Genomic DNA, 17,102 nt, shown 5'->3' with positions numbered 1-17,102 from the left:
GCTGGAGCAGCACGATGGTTTCTATCAGGGCACGCAGGGGCATGGAGGGCTGTAGATCAACGCACCCAGTGTCAGGAAACATGCAGGCAAAGTCTGCAAGTGGCAGGCTTTTTACAGCGATGTATTTGGGATGTGTTTTACAGAGGCACAGACACACTCTCCCAGGCAGGGAGCTCTCCCCTGTGTCTCCACTGGCAGCCTCAGCCCTTTCCAACCCAGGCTGGGTATTTGGGGAAGGCTGTGTCAGGCTCTGGCAGCAGCTCAGGAGGAGCTACAGGGATGTGCCAAGCTGTTCCTCTGACCCTCGTAGCCCCATCTCTTCCTACTCCACATCACGCCAAATTTCCTGCCTTTGTCACCGCAGCAAATACCACTGGGCTCTGCAATGAGGGACGCTGCCCCAGAGTGCCCAGACACAAGGTATGTAATACAGCAAGCAAAGTAAAGCTGATGAGCTTTAAGAAGAGTAAAAGCCCACCTTCTCCAAGCTCTGGGGCATTGCTGGGTTCAGTGAGGCAATGCAAAAACACGACTGGGATGAGCCTTGCAAACGAAGGCCGGTGATCCCATTTGTCATCCCTGCTAAGTGCGTCCTCAGTGCCTGGGACGCTGCACAGCCATAAGTTGGAGAGAACTAGTTACATTTTTCCACCTAAACTGCATCACCAGCATAAATGGAGGCCAAACCAACCCCTCTGGAAGTACTGAGCCAACAGGGAGCTGCTCACCCGCATCTCAGGGTTTCATATGCTTTGCTGGCCAGGACACCCATGAGACGCCTGCTCCTGCCCGCTCGCACCATGATCCAGCTCCTCATCCTTTCACTCATACTCCTGCCACCTCTTTCCTCTGCCCCGCACTGGGACCTGCACTCTCATCCTCCCCTTCTCACCCCTCTGTCTGCCAGGACGGACAGCTGAGGGGTGGCACAGGGCCAAGATGGGATTGCTGGGCTGGAGCTGTAACAGCACGCACATCACTGACGGTTGTGGGTGAGCATCTCTCGGTACCTCGTTCCACTTCCTACTTTTCAGAAGTTCTGCAGGGATCTGGCTGCCCCAGCTTGAAATTTTGGGCGTGATAGCCTGTGACCTCCAACTGCTCCTGTGATGGACAATGCAGGGAAGCAGGAGATCCTGGCAGGGGCTGGGCCCTGGTGGGATGGAGTTGTCCATCAGTGCACCCCAACATCAGCTCCTCTCCTGAGGTATGACTATATCGGACGAGTCCCAAAAGTACTCAGCCAGAGTGACAGATGGAGAAGAGAGGCTGTAGGGGAGCAGATCCATCGTGTTTACGGACACCTCTCACTTGGCTGCTGTGGGTCCCAGGGAGATGGGTGTCCTTGTCCCACTTCAACATGGAGAGGAGCTGCATCTCATCCAAACAGATGCAGAGGCCAGGTCCAGGATCAGGGCTGGGTCTCCCAGGCCCCAACCACTGCTTTGCACCGCATCCTCATGACGAGCCATCACCTTGCCCTTCAAACACACCCTGCGGCTCAGGGGCTGAGCTAATAAGCTTTCCTCCTCCACACTCCTGCGGCAGAGCCAGTGCTCAGGAATAGCTGCACGCCCGAGAGCTGCTCAGGGCTCTCTGACAAAAAAAGTAGCCCACGCTCAGATGACCTGGAGGATAAGCATCCACGTTGCCTCCATCAGCAGGCAGCTGTAATCAGTTATGGCAGGGGGCTGAGCACTGAATAGCCTCTGCAGGAGAGGCTGCAGGCTGGCAGACATGCTCTCACCCCCAGCCATTGCTGGGAGAATGAGAGTCTCTCCAAAAGTCTCTCTTGCTGGCTCTGCTGAGGGAATGCTTTGAAAACAGCTTGTTCCCCCAGAGGTCCATCTGCCTTTCTACTGGGGCTGTTATTCAGGCAAAGAACCAGTGATTTCTCAGAATGCCCCATTGTTCTGGAGATGATTCAAGTTGTGTACATAGAAATGAATCCGCAGAGGACAGTTAAAGAAATAAATGGGGAGCAAGGTGAGCCAAGTGTCCCGCGAGGCTGGGCAGTGCCTCTCTTGCCATAACATTATGCTGTGCCCACTGCTCTGCTGCCAAGGCTTTCTGCCAGGGCGCTGGAGAAAACAGAGCCTCTGGCCCAAAGAGCTGTGCAAGCTGAACAGGCATATTCAGGGAATCGCAGATCTAACCGAAATGCAAGTCCTTTGAAGACACAAAGCAGGGCTCCTTCTCATGCATTAGGCGTTTCCCAGGACAGGCAGCAATGGGCTCACGGGGCTGCAGAGGAGCAAAGCCCAGGCTGCTGGGGCCTGGGGAGCTCTAGGATGGTGGGCACCAAAGCACAGACACAATCTGTTCACAAGGAAGAGGACGCAAAGCCTGCAGACAAAACAATTCGTGTAGCAACATAACTGCTGGCATGGAGAAATACAAGGGAAGGAATAAAACAAGGACCCGCTAAAAAACATTTTGCCTGGCCAAATACAGATTTCAGTTACTCTTGCATATCCAGCGGGCAGTAAAATCCAGTGGACACGCACCAGATTTCTGTCTAGAGAGGGGCATTTAGCTCAGTGACTTGACTGTTATTGATCACAAACCCAAACCCCCCTAGCATTTTTCTCCAAACCCCTAATGTTGCAAAACGGAGTGGTCTTGCACCACTTGCAAACATGGGCAACCCTTTTTATTAGACAGATCTTCAAAGAGGAAACTAGAAAGTCAAAGCCAGACCTCTTGGCTTTGTCAGCGTCCCCCTGACAGCACAAAGCACCTCACAGGATGAGACTTGCACTTCAGAAATAATTTATAAGTACTATTGAATTTTCTTAAAATGGGACCTTTTCTTGCTCTGGTTGCCAGTGCTTCCATTTAACGTACTAAACACACTTCATCCTGACCACTGAGAATTGACTTCAGCTTAAAATAACTTGTAAAGATGCTGATGTTGTCTCTCCACCAGCTGCCAAGCAGAGCGGTCACAGAAAGTGACATTACGCAACAAAAATAAGGTTGAAGACACATGGCCAGAAACAGTGAAAAGAAGAAAAACTCCAGCTCTTTGACCTTGGGGTTCAGCAATCCCACTGTTAAATAGAGCTCTCTTGTCCCTACAGGTAATCTGATGCAACCCAAGAGTTATTTCTCAGAAAATGGATTTAATGAGAGAAGACTCAAGTCCTTTAGATCTACTGCTGCCTTGTTTGGGTTAGCTCTTCAATCACTGCTAGTGTCTAAGGTTGCCACATCTCTGTCTGGGATCCAGAACCTATTGTACCTGTGGTGTGACACTCTTGGACATCTGGATTTGTGCCATAGAGCCACTCTCCTGTGCACAGTGAATATGTCCAGGGTCTCCAGATAAATATCCAAAGGCTTCAGTTCTGCACAAGAAGGAGCCATCTCCTTTCCCAGGAAGGAGCTTCTCAGGACTAAACAGTCCCCTCATTTTATATCAGGCTATGCCAGATTGGGAGATATCCTGGTGTGGGACAGTGGAGAAAGAAGGGCCCCTGGGGGGCTGTGAAGGCCTTCCTGCTAATGGGTTTCCCAGCAGCATGGCAAGGCAGGAAAGTATGGTGGGGAAGGAGCAGGTGGAAAGGGGCAGGGGAGCCTGCTTTTGATAGTGCATGTCAGTATTCCCTTCGGTAGAGGTTCATTTACAGTTACGAATCACGAATCTGCACAACAGAATGGCCGCAGGTCACAAGCAATGCTGCTCACACCCTGGCAAGCTGCACACGAGTGGTATGGCCTCTTGCTGGCCTCAGTGTGTGCAAGGGCCAGCACACGCCAACAGCAGGGACTGTCACAGCAACCACCTCCAGCCCTTCCTGCTCCAAGGCAGGCTCAGAGCAACCCATCCCTACAGACATGTCCCTAACCTACTCTTCTTGAAGGCCTCCAGCGCTGGGTTTCCTTCCCATACCAAGGAGTCAACACCAGTGCATATGTCCTCACATGGCCTACAGAAGCGACACAGAAAGCTGTGAACGTGCAGAAATAAGGTTTCATGAGTCCCTGGATGCACCTCACGGTGCTCAGCTCTTCCCCTAACAGTACAGAGAGCAGCTATCTGCAGCTAGCCTAAATAACAGGGGAGGGACTGCAAGGAAATCAAAAAGCATTTGCAAATCTCAGAGGAAGCAAAGCCATCAATCTGCAGGTCAGTTTTTACGAGACCCAAGCTTATTTGTGTGTGCCTCCTTATCAGGGGGCCAAGCTGCATCTGGAGGAGGCAGCCCTGATGTAGGCAAGGCACAGCAGCTCTCGACGCCAAATTCCTCCAGCACTGCTTGTGCTCTGTGGTTTTGGGTCACTGCACAATTAGTCAGCCCTGAAGAGACACAAGGAAATGGGCCACTGCTGGAACGGCAGAGAAGCAACTGTGGGAATCTCAACGAGAGAGGAGCATTTGCATGAAAACTGAGGCACTAGGAATTACACCACTAGAAGAGCAAGACTCGAGACGTTTGTAGAGGAGAGGCAAGTGCTTTTCTCTCAGACAGAATGATATCACATGAGAGCTGTTGAAGTAGAAAGTTTGGGAACAAAATGTATTTCCCTTAGTACTAAACCACTCATCAGTCCAGGACTGATATGACCTCGGAGGGTGTATCTAATCTATAGCTTCCTTCTGTAAATAGAGTCCCACAGGCAGATGGACTGACCTCCTGGGACAGAAAGAGAGAGTTCAGATTCATCTTCCCGTGTTGGTCGGTTCATCCCTCAGAGCTACTGAAACACCTCCCACAACTACAGGAAAACACAAGAGCAGAAGCAGTCTCCTGGTCCTTAACTCTTTCAAGTTTCTCCCCATCACCCTAGTTGACAGCAACACAAGGCTACAAAGCAGTGAGGTTCAGGATCAAGCATCCCACTGTCCGTTCACACTGTCCTAGCTCAGTGCCAGCTCTGGACCAGGGCCACATCCCACTGAGGCTGGGTACAGGGACAAAAGCAGGGTCCCTTATTGAGAAAGCACTGTGTGCAGTGGGTGCTGCTGTGGAGGATGACGAGGAAGCAGCCTCAAGCCCCAGGAGACAGCAAAGGAGGCAGTGCTGGGGAAGGGGACAGACTGAAGAAGAGATTTCAGCCACTCTCCTACTGTCTCCGCAAAACTTCACACACTTCCATCAATCTTCCCCAAATCCCCTTCCCTCCTTCACCTCCTGGAAACCCAGCATCCTCCCACTGTTCATCACAGTCCCCCAAATCCTGACTGATCCCTCCCAGACCTTGCCACCAGCTATGGTCAAAGAGACAAAGTGCTTCAGGCAGCAAAACTCAACAGTTTCCCCCTTGGCTGAGAAGTCTTGGGCTGGATCTGTCCAAGGGCAAAATCACCAGGGCTACAAAGAAGCAGAGGGGCATGGGGAGTCCAGAGGTGACACTGGCTGATGTGATAAGACACAGAGAGTGCAGAGCAGCTGCCCAGCATGTGCACATAGTTAGGAACACTCAGTGCCACCCCATAACCCCTTGCTTGTCCACACACCACAAGCTGCTCACAGGTACCCAGTGCTGGACTCAGAGGTGTGTGCCTGCAGCTCCTGACCCACACGCAGCCCTGCCACCGTGTCCTGGGATGGGTGAGCAGCCGTGTTCCCCCTCCCACTCACGCCCACCTACACCCTGTCAGCCAGGATTTACTGCCTGGGAAGTAACTCCACCATCCCCAGGGGACAGAGAAAGAGGTGACTTGCATGTGAAGAAACCAGTAGCAGGAACAGAGATGGAGGTAATAATCCAAGATAAATATCCAAGACAAGCATCAGGCCAAGAAGCTGTCTGCCTCCCTTGTTGTTAGCCTGGGTACTGGCCAAGAAATCTGCCTTACCCTCAGCAAATGCTCTATTGTAACCTTTCTGTGACCTGCTTTCTTTTCTTCTCCCACTCTGCTGTGGTCTCCCAACATTGCTAAAAACTCTTCACACTTTTTTTTTTTTACTATGTCCTGCTTGCTTTTGGCATTGACAAGGGGTTGTTCCAGGCTATTTTAGCAGTTTTTAAAAAACAAACCAAAGCCCATGAGCAGCTACATGCTTCTGACTGTGATGACAAAATGCTTTAATTTCTTCCAACCCGCGAATGAAAACCAAAAGGCTTACTAATTAAACAGCTCTGCCCAAAACTGATTCTTCTTACAGCAATGCTTCCCTCGGGTGAACTCAACCACCAAGGTCGTTACAAATTAGGAACATTACTTTATTAGTTAAGCAATTCCTGCCTGACAACTACTGCAGTATTTAAGGAGCGCTTGGAGTCCAAAAGTGGCTTGGACAACAGCAGAGAGCCACTTCAGCCTACTGCTGCATCTTAAGATGCTGCAAGCATTTCTGCCCTGCCTCTGAGCTCTAAGCAGAAGGACCCAAACTAGTTTCACCGTGTCTCCTTGCACAGGACAATATCTGTTGGCATAAGCTCTCTGCCCAAGCTCAGGGAGATGGATGCTCAGCATGGCCAACGCAGGACTGTGCTGGTGGTAGTTTGATCGCAAGCTCACCTTTGGCAAGCTCTGCTCTCTGCCTCATGGTTGCTCTTCCCACAAGGTTTGGATTCTTTTTGCCCCTCCCCAGCCTCTGCACTCCCCAGACTCTTGAAGCTGGTGCTTAGCAGTTGGGTAGTGCGTTCCCAGAGGACTCTCAGGAGCCTCACACAATCTAGGGACAACAGCCACAGGCACAGAAAACCTCTACCAGGATCACATCTCATGGAAATAAATACAGCTCACTGCCTTGGGGCAAGGGGGTATCTCTGTCCCACCCCAGAGGATTCAGCCTGTGGGGCTAGGGAGGGCTCCAGGACCCAAATCACCAGGGCAAAGACACAAGGATGCCCGCTGTGCTTGGCATGAGCACAGGGGCCTCTGAACCCTCTGTGCACACAGATGTGCCCTCAACACAAGTGCCTGACAGGTGGCTGAGCCCCTGTTCCCAGCTTCCTCTCAACAATGAATGCACCTCTTCCGATGTGCCACTAAATGATTTAGGAGGTCAATACTCCCAGGAAGTTTTAGGCATTTTTGAAGCTTTTACTGTGTGTCTTGGTGAAAGTAACTTATGAAAATGCCACCTGAGTGCTTTCAAGAAGATCCTCCCCTGACTTATCTGTTCTGGCAAGTGTTCATAAATGAGGCTGCGCTAACACTGCTGACAGCAAAACTCGGAGCATTAAATAACACTTCTTAAAGATCCCAAAGTGTTTTACAAACATGAATTAATTAAGCTGCAGATCAACTCTGCAAATTATTTAAAGAGCTCTTGAACCTCCTCTCCTCACTCAAGGACATGAAGAGTGGAATGAACAAAAGTATGATGAGAAACCCAGAGTGTTTACCCTCCCTATTTCCACTTATCCATCGCACCGGCTTTAACGAAGAGGCAAACCAGAATAAATACAGAACAGCTGAAATCCCACTGGGATGAAGTTAGCGCAGTCTCTCTTGGTGAGCCCTATCTTGGAAGTCCAGTGACAGCCCAGGAATCTGCAGAACATGGAGCAGACAGCACTGCATCTATTTTTAGGGAAAGAAAGAGGGTTTGGGATGACATGTGGCTATTAAGAGCACTCTCGAAAAAGGGTGATTAGTCTGCTAGTCATACCTGTCAAAAGCAGCTGTCCCAGCTGTGTGGGAAGCCAGTGGAGAAGCTTCACAGGCAAACCCCTGTGACACCAGTGTAAAATGGAGGAGCCGTGGGATCTGGATGAGCCTCTGGCTGCCCCTTTGCATCAGCACACCATATTCTGCCAGAGCTTAGCAAAAGGCACCTTCCCATCTCCAAAGGAGTCAATACAAACAAGACCAGGAAGCTGAGGGGGCTGGTGTGTAGGCCACAGCCTCCACAAGCACTGGCCACGGCTTCTCCTCCTGGGCATCTGGCAGGTTTACCCACCAGGCTCTGCATGGATCAAGTGCCAGAGAGGCCAGGCTGGGGTACCCGGGTACCAAGCCAGGCACAGACAGTTTTCTCTATCTGTGAGGAGACAGCTGGGATGTCAGGACTCTTCTGCACAATTTTGCACCCTCTCCAGTTATAAATCTACAGATATTCTGTGACTGTCAACTTGGTTCTGGGGACTCCCAGAAAAGAGGGAGAAGTGAAGCCATTTAAAGAGGAAAGCTGGCTGCACAGGGTAAAGGTTTAAAGAGCATGCGGACTTGATCTTCAGAGGAGACAGGATCAATACTCTGAAAGTACATCTGACTCCCCACCATGAGATGACACTCTTGCAAACACGGCTGGAGGCTTGCTGCTAGTTAAGAACATGTATACTAGTGCTGGCACAGCAAGGAGGTGGACAGGAGGACAGAGTGGATGTCACTGCCTGTTCTTCCAGGGTTTGACTTCCCTCTGTTAGAACACCCTCTTGTAGCAGCTAAACATCCTCACCACAGGGTCCTGGACACCAGCATTTGGCACAGCAGATGCCACATCAGCCGTGAAAGATGGGCTTAGTGACCCAGCTCACTTGTCCACTTGTGGCACAGAAAGGCAGCTGAACTGGCTGGGCCAGACCCACCACTTTGCCACCACATTGTGTGTCACGTTCTAAGTTCTCATCTCTTTTAGAGAAGAGCTGACTGCAGCCAGGGGACCTGCACACATCACCGGCCATGCCAGAACATCCCTCCTCCTTCTCCACGTGTGCAGGAAACTTTTAGTTCAGCGTTTAGCATCCCTTCAAACCTAACCAAGCAAGCATAAGACAGATAGTTTAATAACATCAGAGCAGCAGAGTTCATTTCCATCACATTTATACATTGTCTGGGATATGGTACCTATTGTTTAAGGTCAGCAGTAAGTTATTGAGCCACTCCTGAACTCACAGTTTAAACTGCTTTGTCACCAACACGGAAGTTGCCTCTGAAGAAAGTTGGCAAAGTGAGATGACGACACTCATACCTGCACGGAAGGCTGTTGCAGGCCACCAGGAGTGGAAGGAGAGATTTGAATTCATTCTGACCCACAGCACAGTATGGCAGGGTGCTGCTCACCCCAAGGCTGGGGTGCAGAGGAAAGCAGCCACATATACGTGTGTGTGACCCATCTCCACTACTGAACCCTTGTGCAGCCAGGGTCCACGGCAGACATGGTGCTTGGCCACACCCAGGAAGGACTCATAAAGCAACTAGGAAACTTGTCTGGAGCCAAGCTGATGACAGCCCCAAGAGCTCTGATGGTCTCAGGCTGCGGTTTTGATGGAAATAGAAAAGCGTGAAGCACATGAGACATTCTTCTCCACAGCTTCTGTCCCCAGCCCTAAACAGATTGCCATGCTGCTGTGTTTTCTATGCCCTCTCAGCACAGGGAAGATTCACATTTCCAGTGGTGTCCGGCTGAAGGAACTTTTAAAAAATTGCTCAGAAGACTCTGGAGTGATACCAGGGTGATTAGATCCTGGCCGGAGACCCAGCCTAATACAGTGGGTTAGTAAAGTATGTAAAACCTTTGGGGTATACAAATAAAAGATTATATTCTTCAGAGATTGTTTTCTTGCATCAGTTCTAAAAAGCCTGAAACTGAAAAAGCTCCACTATACAAGAGACAACTGAATAAGAGAATTACATGGGCTCAGAAAGGACACTGCATTTACAGCCATTCAGCTCGTAGCTGGATGAAGCTCAGGAAGAAAGTCTAGTAAACGATCCGTGAGGGAGAGGTCATCAACCTTCACAACTGGCCCTCATGGCTGGCTGGAAGAGGGGCTTCACCAACTCACAGGGGCACACACATCTCCTTGCTATCAATTTAGACAAGGATCCCAAGTCTCCTCACAATTAAAGATAGTGCTTGCCTATTTACAGGAGAGATGACATGGTGGTCAGAGGACAGGCTCTGGTGATCCAGGAGCACATGACAGGCAGCATGGGCTCTGCAGAAGGGCTTAGGAAGGAGCTGGGACTTCCTTTACTTGGTTTCAAGGAGTTTTGCAAATAAAACAGAAAAGATGTGAGCTTTGGGAAACAAATTAACCTCTGCAGAGCTTCTGGGCTTGTCTGGTCCATGATGAGAAAGTGCCCCCAGACAGCAAACGCCCTTCCCACCAGTCCCCACTCCTGCCCAGTAGCAAACTGAGCCTTCTTACTCATGCAGGAACAGAGGCAGGGATCCAACATCCCACACATCCTACCCAAAAGGCTTGAGGTAGAGACAGCAGCTTTGCCAACATCATTGCACAGAAGGAGAGGGGACAGTGATAAGGCACGAAGAGATCTGCTGTGGTTTGGTACCTCCATTAGGAGAACGCAGTTCCTCCTTACCTTGGGCATCTTGCGCAGATTGGGAGAGAGCTTCAAGGAGGTAACGTGGCCTCTTTCATCTCCAATGATGACAACAGGGTAGACAGGGTTAAACTGGATACAGGTTGGTTTATATTTCTTCTTGCCCACCACTAGCTGGGTGCAGAGAGCTTCATACTTATTAATGTTCAGATCAAACACATGGGCCTGGGGGAAAAAAAGCAAAGGACACAAAAGGGATTAATCAGGCAAGAACATCCCTCAGCAGTAGAATGATGGCTGGAGAAATCAGAGAGAAAAGGTCCCATGGAAAGGCAGCCTCAGCACACAAATACCACCTGCAGTCAGGGCCTTTGAACTCTTAAGTAACGACTGCACAGAAGCTGCTGTCTGCTTTTGAGGGACTGTCCCCCTCCTGCAGGGACTCATGGTGTGAGGACCAGTTCCCTGCTGTGGGTGCAAGCTCTTTCCAAGACCCTTGGCAAGGCTCCATCTGATCTGGACTGGAGAAGGCTCAGAGCCAGCATTGCTGACCCCACAGGTGTTAATCTTCCTTCCCAGTGCTGCAAGTAATGAGACAACCAGGTGTTAGATCAGAGTCTAACACAGACTGATGCACAAAGCGAAGAATGCTGTCAGAAATACTTATTACCCCTTGTTGCAGAGCATTCCAACATTTCCAGCTTAATAATAACATTAAAGACTCAAACCAGTCATTAACAGGGAAGTGATGGGAACATGGACAGTATGATTAAGGGTGTAAACCTGGGGTAAAGCCAGAGAAGCACAGGCAAATGCGCAGCACAGAACAGCTTGGTGCTGGCAGCCCACTCCAGTCCAGCTGCCTCAGATGCTATGCCTGCACACACGTCCTTCTCCCACAGCACCGAGAGAAGTGCCAGGTAAAGACTGGCCAAATGGGAAAGGTGAGGATGGAGGGAGACAGACCCGAGGCCCCGCTCAGGTGGGATTCCCACTGGCATGGGCCTCAGACCTACGGCACTGATACAGCAGTGACACAGACCTGCCACATCACCAACTGCACGATAATGCACGTTTCATCGTGGCTCCAGAGGGAACAGTGGTAGTTACCTGAGAGAATGTGTTAACATTGCCTCCCAATAATTGCTATTAGCTCCTGTCATTGATACAGCCTGCAAAGGCTAATAAAACATGATGTCCCTTTCTTCCCCGGTGCTGAAGCGAGCAGTCTCCAGCATGCTGGACTCCCACCTTGAATTCACTGTGGAGACTTTCAGCCTTATGTTTTTTTTCTGTTTTCTGCCTTCAGAAAAACTAAGGAAAGGAATATTTTATGCTAACAAGTACAGTGGGAATATGAGGGAAATTAGGACTGAACTACTTGAACATCTCCTGCCAGCTGTGTCTTGTTTACCAGCACTTAAGAGACAGTTGAGACATATTATTTCAACGTTGTGCCATGCTCACAATTTGAATCTAGGAATTATCTGAAATCAGACAGTGCTACCCTATAAAAGCTTAGTCCAAAGAGTGTGGAAGGTTTTGTATCAAATCAGTACATGTACTTTCCCATCACACACCAATGAGCTGGTGAATTTTATCTGAATCCATGTATAGCAAATAGCTGGGCAATGCGCAAGCACATGTCCCAGGCAGTCTCATGAGCTGCTGTGTCTTCACAGGACTTAACATCTAGCCACTTGTGATGTCCTTGGTCTGGGCAGAACCATGCAAAGGTTTTACAGATGCAGAAAACAAGATGAGGAAGACTCCCTCCAGACTGAAGTAAAATAAGACTTTTCCAGATGGGGAAGGGCTTGAAAAGTGGACAGGGTTCTCAGACACATTTTGAGTAAATCCACGACAGTATAATTCAAGAAGGGAATCCAAAGCATCAGCCACAGATGAGGATCTGCAGTTTGGTGAGTCCTTTCCCAGTCAGCAGAAGCATAGGTGGAAAAAAGATTCTATTTTTAACTGCTCAAAATACCAGATGCCAGCCTTAAATTCTGAATCTAGACTTGACACTTGAGGTCCTACAGTCCAGCCAAGGTAATCCCAATTTCCTACCTCTAGGCATAAATAAAGGTGTCTGTCCTGGCTTGTACTTTACGCCTGCTGTCTTACTGTCTCTGAAAAGGAACAAGCTCTCTCTCACGCATATCAGCCCCCCTGACCCACATTCACTGAAGATTTAATTGCTTGCCGTCACAGAATACATTTTTATTAATTTAAGGGCACGATTTGCACATGCCCCCCCCAACCCCAATGGCACCAGCTCAGTGCTTAGTAATGTAAAAGCCTGGGAAATGACCACTGCTTCAGTAGCATGAATTAATCTAGAAAAAAAAGCAACGTGCAATTAGTGGCCAGGTTTCTCTCCAGCAGCCAGATCTGCACTGCTCTTCTATAAGGCTGTCAATGCACTGCACCCGCACACCCTACCCAGCACTGCAGCGGAGAAAGATGGCACATCTGAAGGCTCAGTGTTGGAGTGCTGAGCAATGCAAATTACTCTGGGCGAGGCTGTTTTTCAAAAATGTCACTGACAGCCCAGACAAGCACAATGCCTGGGACAAGAACTCGAAACCATCAGCAATGTGGAGAAGGTCAAAAGCAAACAAGTTTATGAATGTTCCTACTATAAAGCTCCTCTTTTATGAGCTTCTAAACAAATGGGCTTTTTTTCCTTTGCCAAGGGAACCGTGGAAAAGAACAAACTATTTCAGTTCTTCAGCTGGAAACATCAGCCTCATATCAGCTGTCAGACACTCCAGATGGAGGGGTGGGCCACAGGCATCAGGAAGGGCTTCAGAGGCTTTGATTTAGAGGTTTACAGGCACTCTGAGGAGAGAGGGAAATCAGGTCAGACCAACACCTAAAAGGGGCGCAGGGCTTCCCACAACACTTGAGGCAGCTTAACAGTGCTATAAAGCAGCAGAGCTGCATGTGACCAGCATCATCTGCAGATCTGCCTGGGGCTTGGGGTAGGGCTTTCTGCCCAAAGAATGGGAGATTGAAAACCTGCAGCTCTCCCTTACAGTTCCTGGTCCCATGAGCTGCCCTGCTGGCTCAGGTCCTGGGATTAAGGATTATGGAGTAGGAACCAGCTGGATCTCCCACCCCAGAGACTCACCAGCAGCACACAGCTTCTCTCCATCCCACTGCCTCACTGGCCCCTACCCCTCCAGGCTATAGATCACTGCTTACGCACAAAGACAGCCTCTCAGGTCTTGAAGATAAGCCTTCTCTATGACCCACAGAAGTGTAACCATGACCCACAGAAGTGCCATGCAACCCCACGTGTGACTCGAGTATCAGACTCATGTGGAGCCAGCATGACCAGAACCACATCCAAATCCTCTCCTTGGAGAGCAGGTGCCTCCATAGGGAACTTTTCTTCTCAGGGCAGGCGCTCATCCAGCAGCATCCAGATGAGACCTGCCACCCAGACACTGTCAGGCAGCTGGTGCAAACTGGCATTTTTGATGAGGGCTGATATTTGTGTAACTTTCCACATGTGGCAGACAAGCATATTGACATATTCACTGCCATACAACATGCCACATTGTCCTGGGCTCCTACAGCTCTCAGGGCAGGCTTGCTTCCAGCCATCTGGCCCTGGATGCCTCACTCAGCACTATAGCATCACCCAGACTTTTATCTCCAGCAACACAGCAAGGCAGTGATGCTTGTCAGAATGTGACACTTCACAGTCCAACAAATCCATGGGAAAGACAGTAACTTGCTCAGGATCCCTAAAGTAGAAAGTGTAACTTTGATCGGAAGACAGCATACAGTAACACGGCAGCGCAGTGCCCTGTGCTGGGACACCAGCTTGAGCTTGAATGGTACTGAGAACTGTGTAAGAACAAAAAGCGTGTTGAAGCAGTGTCGTGGTTAGAGCTTACAAACCAGTGAGTTTTGTGAACAGCCCTCTCTTTTCTGCCAGCTCTGCAAGCCACTTCTTCTCATGCTACCTAGGCTGGTCCCGGCATTTCGCTCCCTGCAGGTGCTGAGACCTGGGGCCACCACAGTCCCCCACCCACGCTCATCCAGGAGCAGTTTAGAAACTACAGAGTAGAGGTTTCAAACCTCTGATTTTCCAGCCGTCAAAAAGCATTTCCATTGTGATGCATGTCCCCAGAGAGGGAGCCGGAGCCTCCCAACAATAAACTTGCTTTTATCAGATACCTTCGGCAGATCCTGTAGAAGCAAACCAGGGACCTGCAGGGTCTGCAGCCCTGCTGCTTGCAGACCACGGCAGACAGATAATGGGAAAGGGCATTTCAGTTATTTTGTTACAGAGTCCTTACAAACACTATGTGGCCACTTCCTTAGAGGGTTGTAAAGCAGACTCCAAGAACAAGAAACCTAGGGAAAGGCACAGAGAGAGGTAAAAGAAATCTGAAAAATGTCTGAAACAGGAAAGTGCAAGAACTCTCCTTTGCTTGCCCCAGCTTAGCTGCAGATCCCCAGGGAGAATAAAGCATGGGGCAGTAACCAATAACTCCAACAGCCATTTTATTTATCGTCCCTGTAAATCTTCGTGCCCATCCCAAGGAAGTGCAGGAGGACATGTACCACCCTCCAAATGAAGTCCAAGCTGTTGAGCTAAGTAGTTCCTTGCAGCATAGGGATTTATAAGCTGGCATCATCAACCATCAAAAGAAACCTAGACTCACAGTCTCAAAGGCTGATGGCAGATATCAGGTGGTCAGGCAGGTGTTCAAAGCAAACTTCTTGGTGGTAGGACAGTAACTCTGATAAGTCAGTAGCTCCTGAAAAGGAGCACTGAATTAAGCAGATGCCCAGTTATCTCTGAGATGGGATCAGGTGAATCCTGCAGTCTCTGATGCTTTTTATTCAATAAGAACATTTTAAAATTACCATCAGGGTAACAACAGAGCCTCCATGCTTGATGTACAGGCAATAATGGATCTAACTCTGCTGTGTTACAGTCGCAGAAAATATTCAACCTAAATGAGCTGCTTTGATGCCTGACTCTCAAACTGCCAGAGAAGAAATCAAGCTCAGTTGCATCCAGACAAACAGCTCCTCTGTCTATGAATCATGCAAATATATTCCACCTCCCAAAATCCAGCAGTTCCCCACTAAGGCTCTGCCCGGCTGCTCTGTAAGCACAGCATAGTGCATGTCCAAGGCTATTGCTGTAGCCCCAGCACCAAAACACGTTCAGACTTGTGAACTCATTTCTCCCCACCCGCTCTGCAAAGTGCACTTACAGCCCAAAAGTCAGCCCAGGTTCTCATCTGCTCAGCAGCTCCGAGGTGACTTGGACCCCTCTGTCCTTATACTCTGCTGTCCCCCCCTGCCCTGCAGTGCAGCAGCCTGGCAAGGGAAATGCCAGGGGATCTGGGGGAGAGCTGGACCCTCCAAACAGCATCACCCGAAAGCAACCAACCTCTCTACCAGCAGAACAAACTACTTGACTTTTGTGACCCGTGAAGAAGGGTGCTGGAGAGCCACTTTGACCTACTCTGCCTTTATTGCATGCCTCAAGCACATGCTGGGTCTGCAGCGGCTGCAGCCTTTGCTGTCCTTTTCTTCCAGCCTTCATGTCCCAGCAGCAGTCTGGGAAATGTTAGCATGATCAAAAACAACCTGACAGCAACCAGAACCAAGGCTGGGGGGAAATATATGTGTGTGTAAGAACAAGGCAGATGTACCTGGTAACTTGGCAACAAAGAATAAAATCAGTGCAAGAGCAAAAGGTGAGGGATAATTTAATATCATGCTGCCCTTTACCAGTTGACATCTCTTTCACTGTTTGGCTTTCACTGTCCTTGTGATGGATTTACCTCATTTTCTTGACTGAATCATGATACCTCATCCATTTGCAAACTCTACAGATTATTTGTTTCAAACTCTCAGGCAATATATTTAACAAATGGACAGGCCACCCGCAGCCCCTGTCCAGAACTGAGACAGCTACTGGAGCATCCTAAAGGCACTGGGCAGGCAGAGCAGCCCCAGCTTTCATCAAAGTCCAGCTGCCATGCAGTGGAGGCCTTACTTTGCATGATTTCTATACTCTCACTGCAGCCAGAACAGCCTCCAATACAGTTAATTTTCTCTAGGAGGACATTTTCTAGTTACAAACAAGGGCTATAAGACAGTCCATGGTTTCTCTGACACCTGGGGCAGTCAGAGGCTTGGCAGGAGGAATGGAGACCCAACTCAGAAAACATTCATCGCCTCTCTGCTTCTGCAAGGACAACACAGGAATGCTGGTCCTCAGCTGCCCCAATACCAGCACCAGACAGACCCACGAACACACGGGATTTCACGGCACTTTTATGCTAATGGCAAAGGCCTGACCCCATTTCTGCTACAGGTATGTTCAGAGGTAACTTTGAGCTCAGGATGATGAACAAGCATCCATGAAAGCTGCTTTTCGGGCTGAGCCAGGTGAGCTTTGCCAGCCGGGAGACAGCTGCATGTCCTGGGGTACAGGAGAGGGCCAAGCACACCCCTCTGCCCTGCAGCATCCCAGCCTGCTGCTCCAGGGTGCGTGACAGTGGGGAAGAGAAGGTCTATGTCGCTGGGCTTAACTGTAGGAGCTGCTTCACTGTAGGGCTGCATCTCTCAGCTTTTCCTCACTCAGTAAGAACTGGGTCGTTCTCAATTTGACACGGTAAGAAAACAGCATCAGCCTCAGCTGATTTGACTCAGCTCCCACGAGTCAGTAAGAAATCAAAGCCTCAGCACATAGAAGGGCTGCTATTCCTTGAGACAGGCTGTGAGGACCATTTGACCTCTTCTGAAAACCCTGTTACCTTGTTTTACAAGAAGGTGCTTGTTTATCCCAGCTAACTTCCCTGTCAGCCACCACTTCTGCCAGCCTGGCTCTGCTGCAAGAGTCTCAATGATAAGGATAATCTCGTTC

At 49.6% G+C, this 17,102-nt stretch overlaps 1 protein-coding gene across 1 annotated transcript in view; it reads right to left on the bottom strand.

Moving 5' to 3' along the window:
* DNAI1 (dynein axonemal intermediate chain 1) overlaps window positions 1–17,102 on the bottom strand; it is a 147,491-nt gene that overhangs the window by 19,576 nt on the left and 110,813 nt on the right. The window contains exon 19 of the mRNA XM_068422106.1: window positions 10,232–10,417. Coding sequence (XP_068278207.1) covers window positions 10,232–10,417 — 186 coding nt within the window. The remainder of the gene's footprint in view (window positions 1–10,231; window positions 10,418–17,102) is intronic.

Source organism: Nyctibius grandis, chromosome Z (assembly GCF_013368605.1).
Source record: "Nyctibius grandis isolate bNycGra1 chromosome Z, bNycGra1.pri, whole genome shotgun sequence".
Classification (NCBI taxonomy): Eukaryota; Metazoa; Chordata; class Aves; order Nyctibiiformes; family Nyctibiidae; genus Nyctibius; species Nyctibius grandis.
The sequence above is the reverse complement of the archived record's forward strand: the minus strand, read 5'-3'. Positions and strand labels throughout refer to the sequence as shown.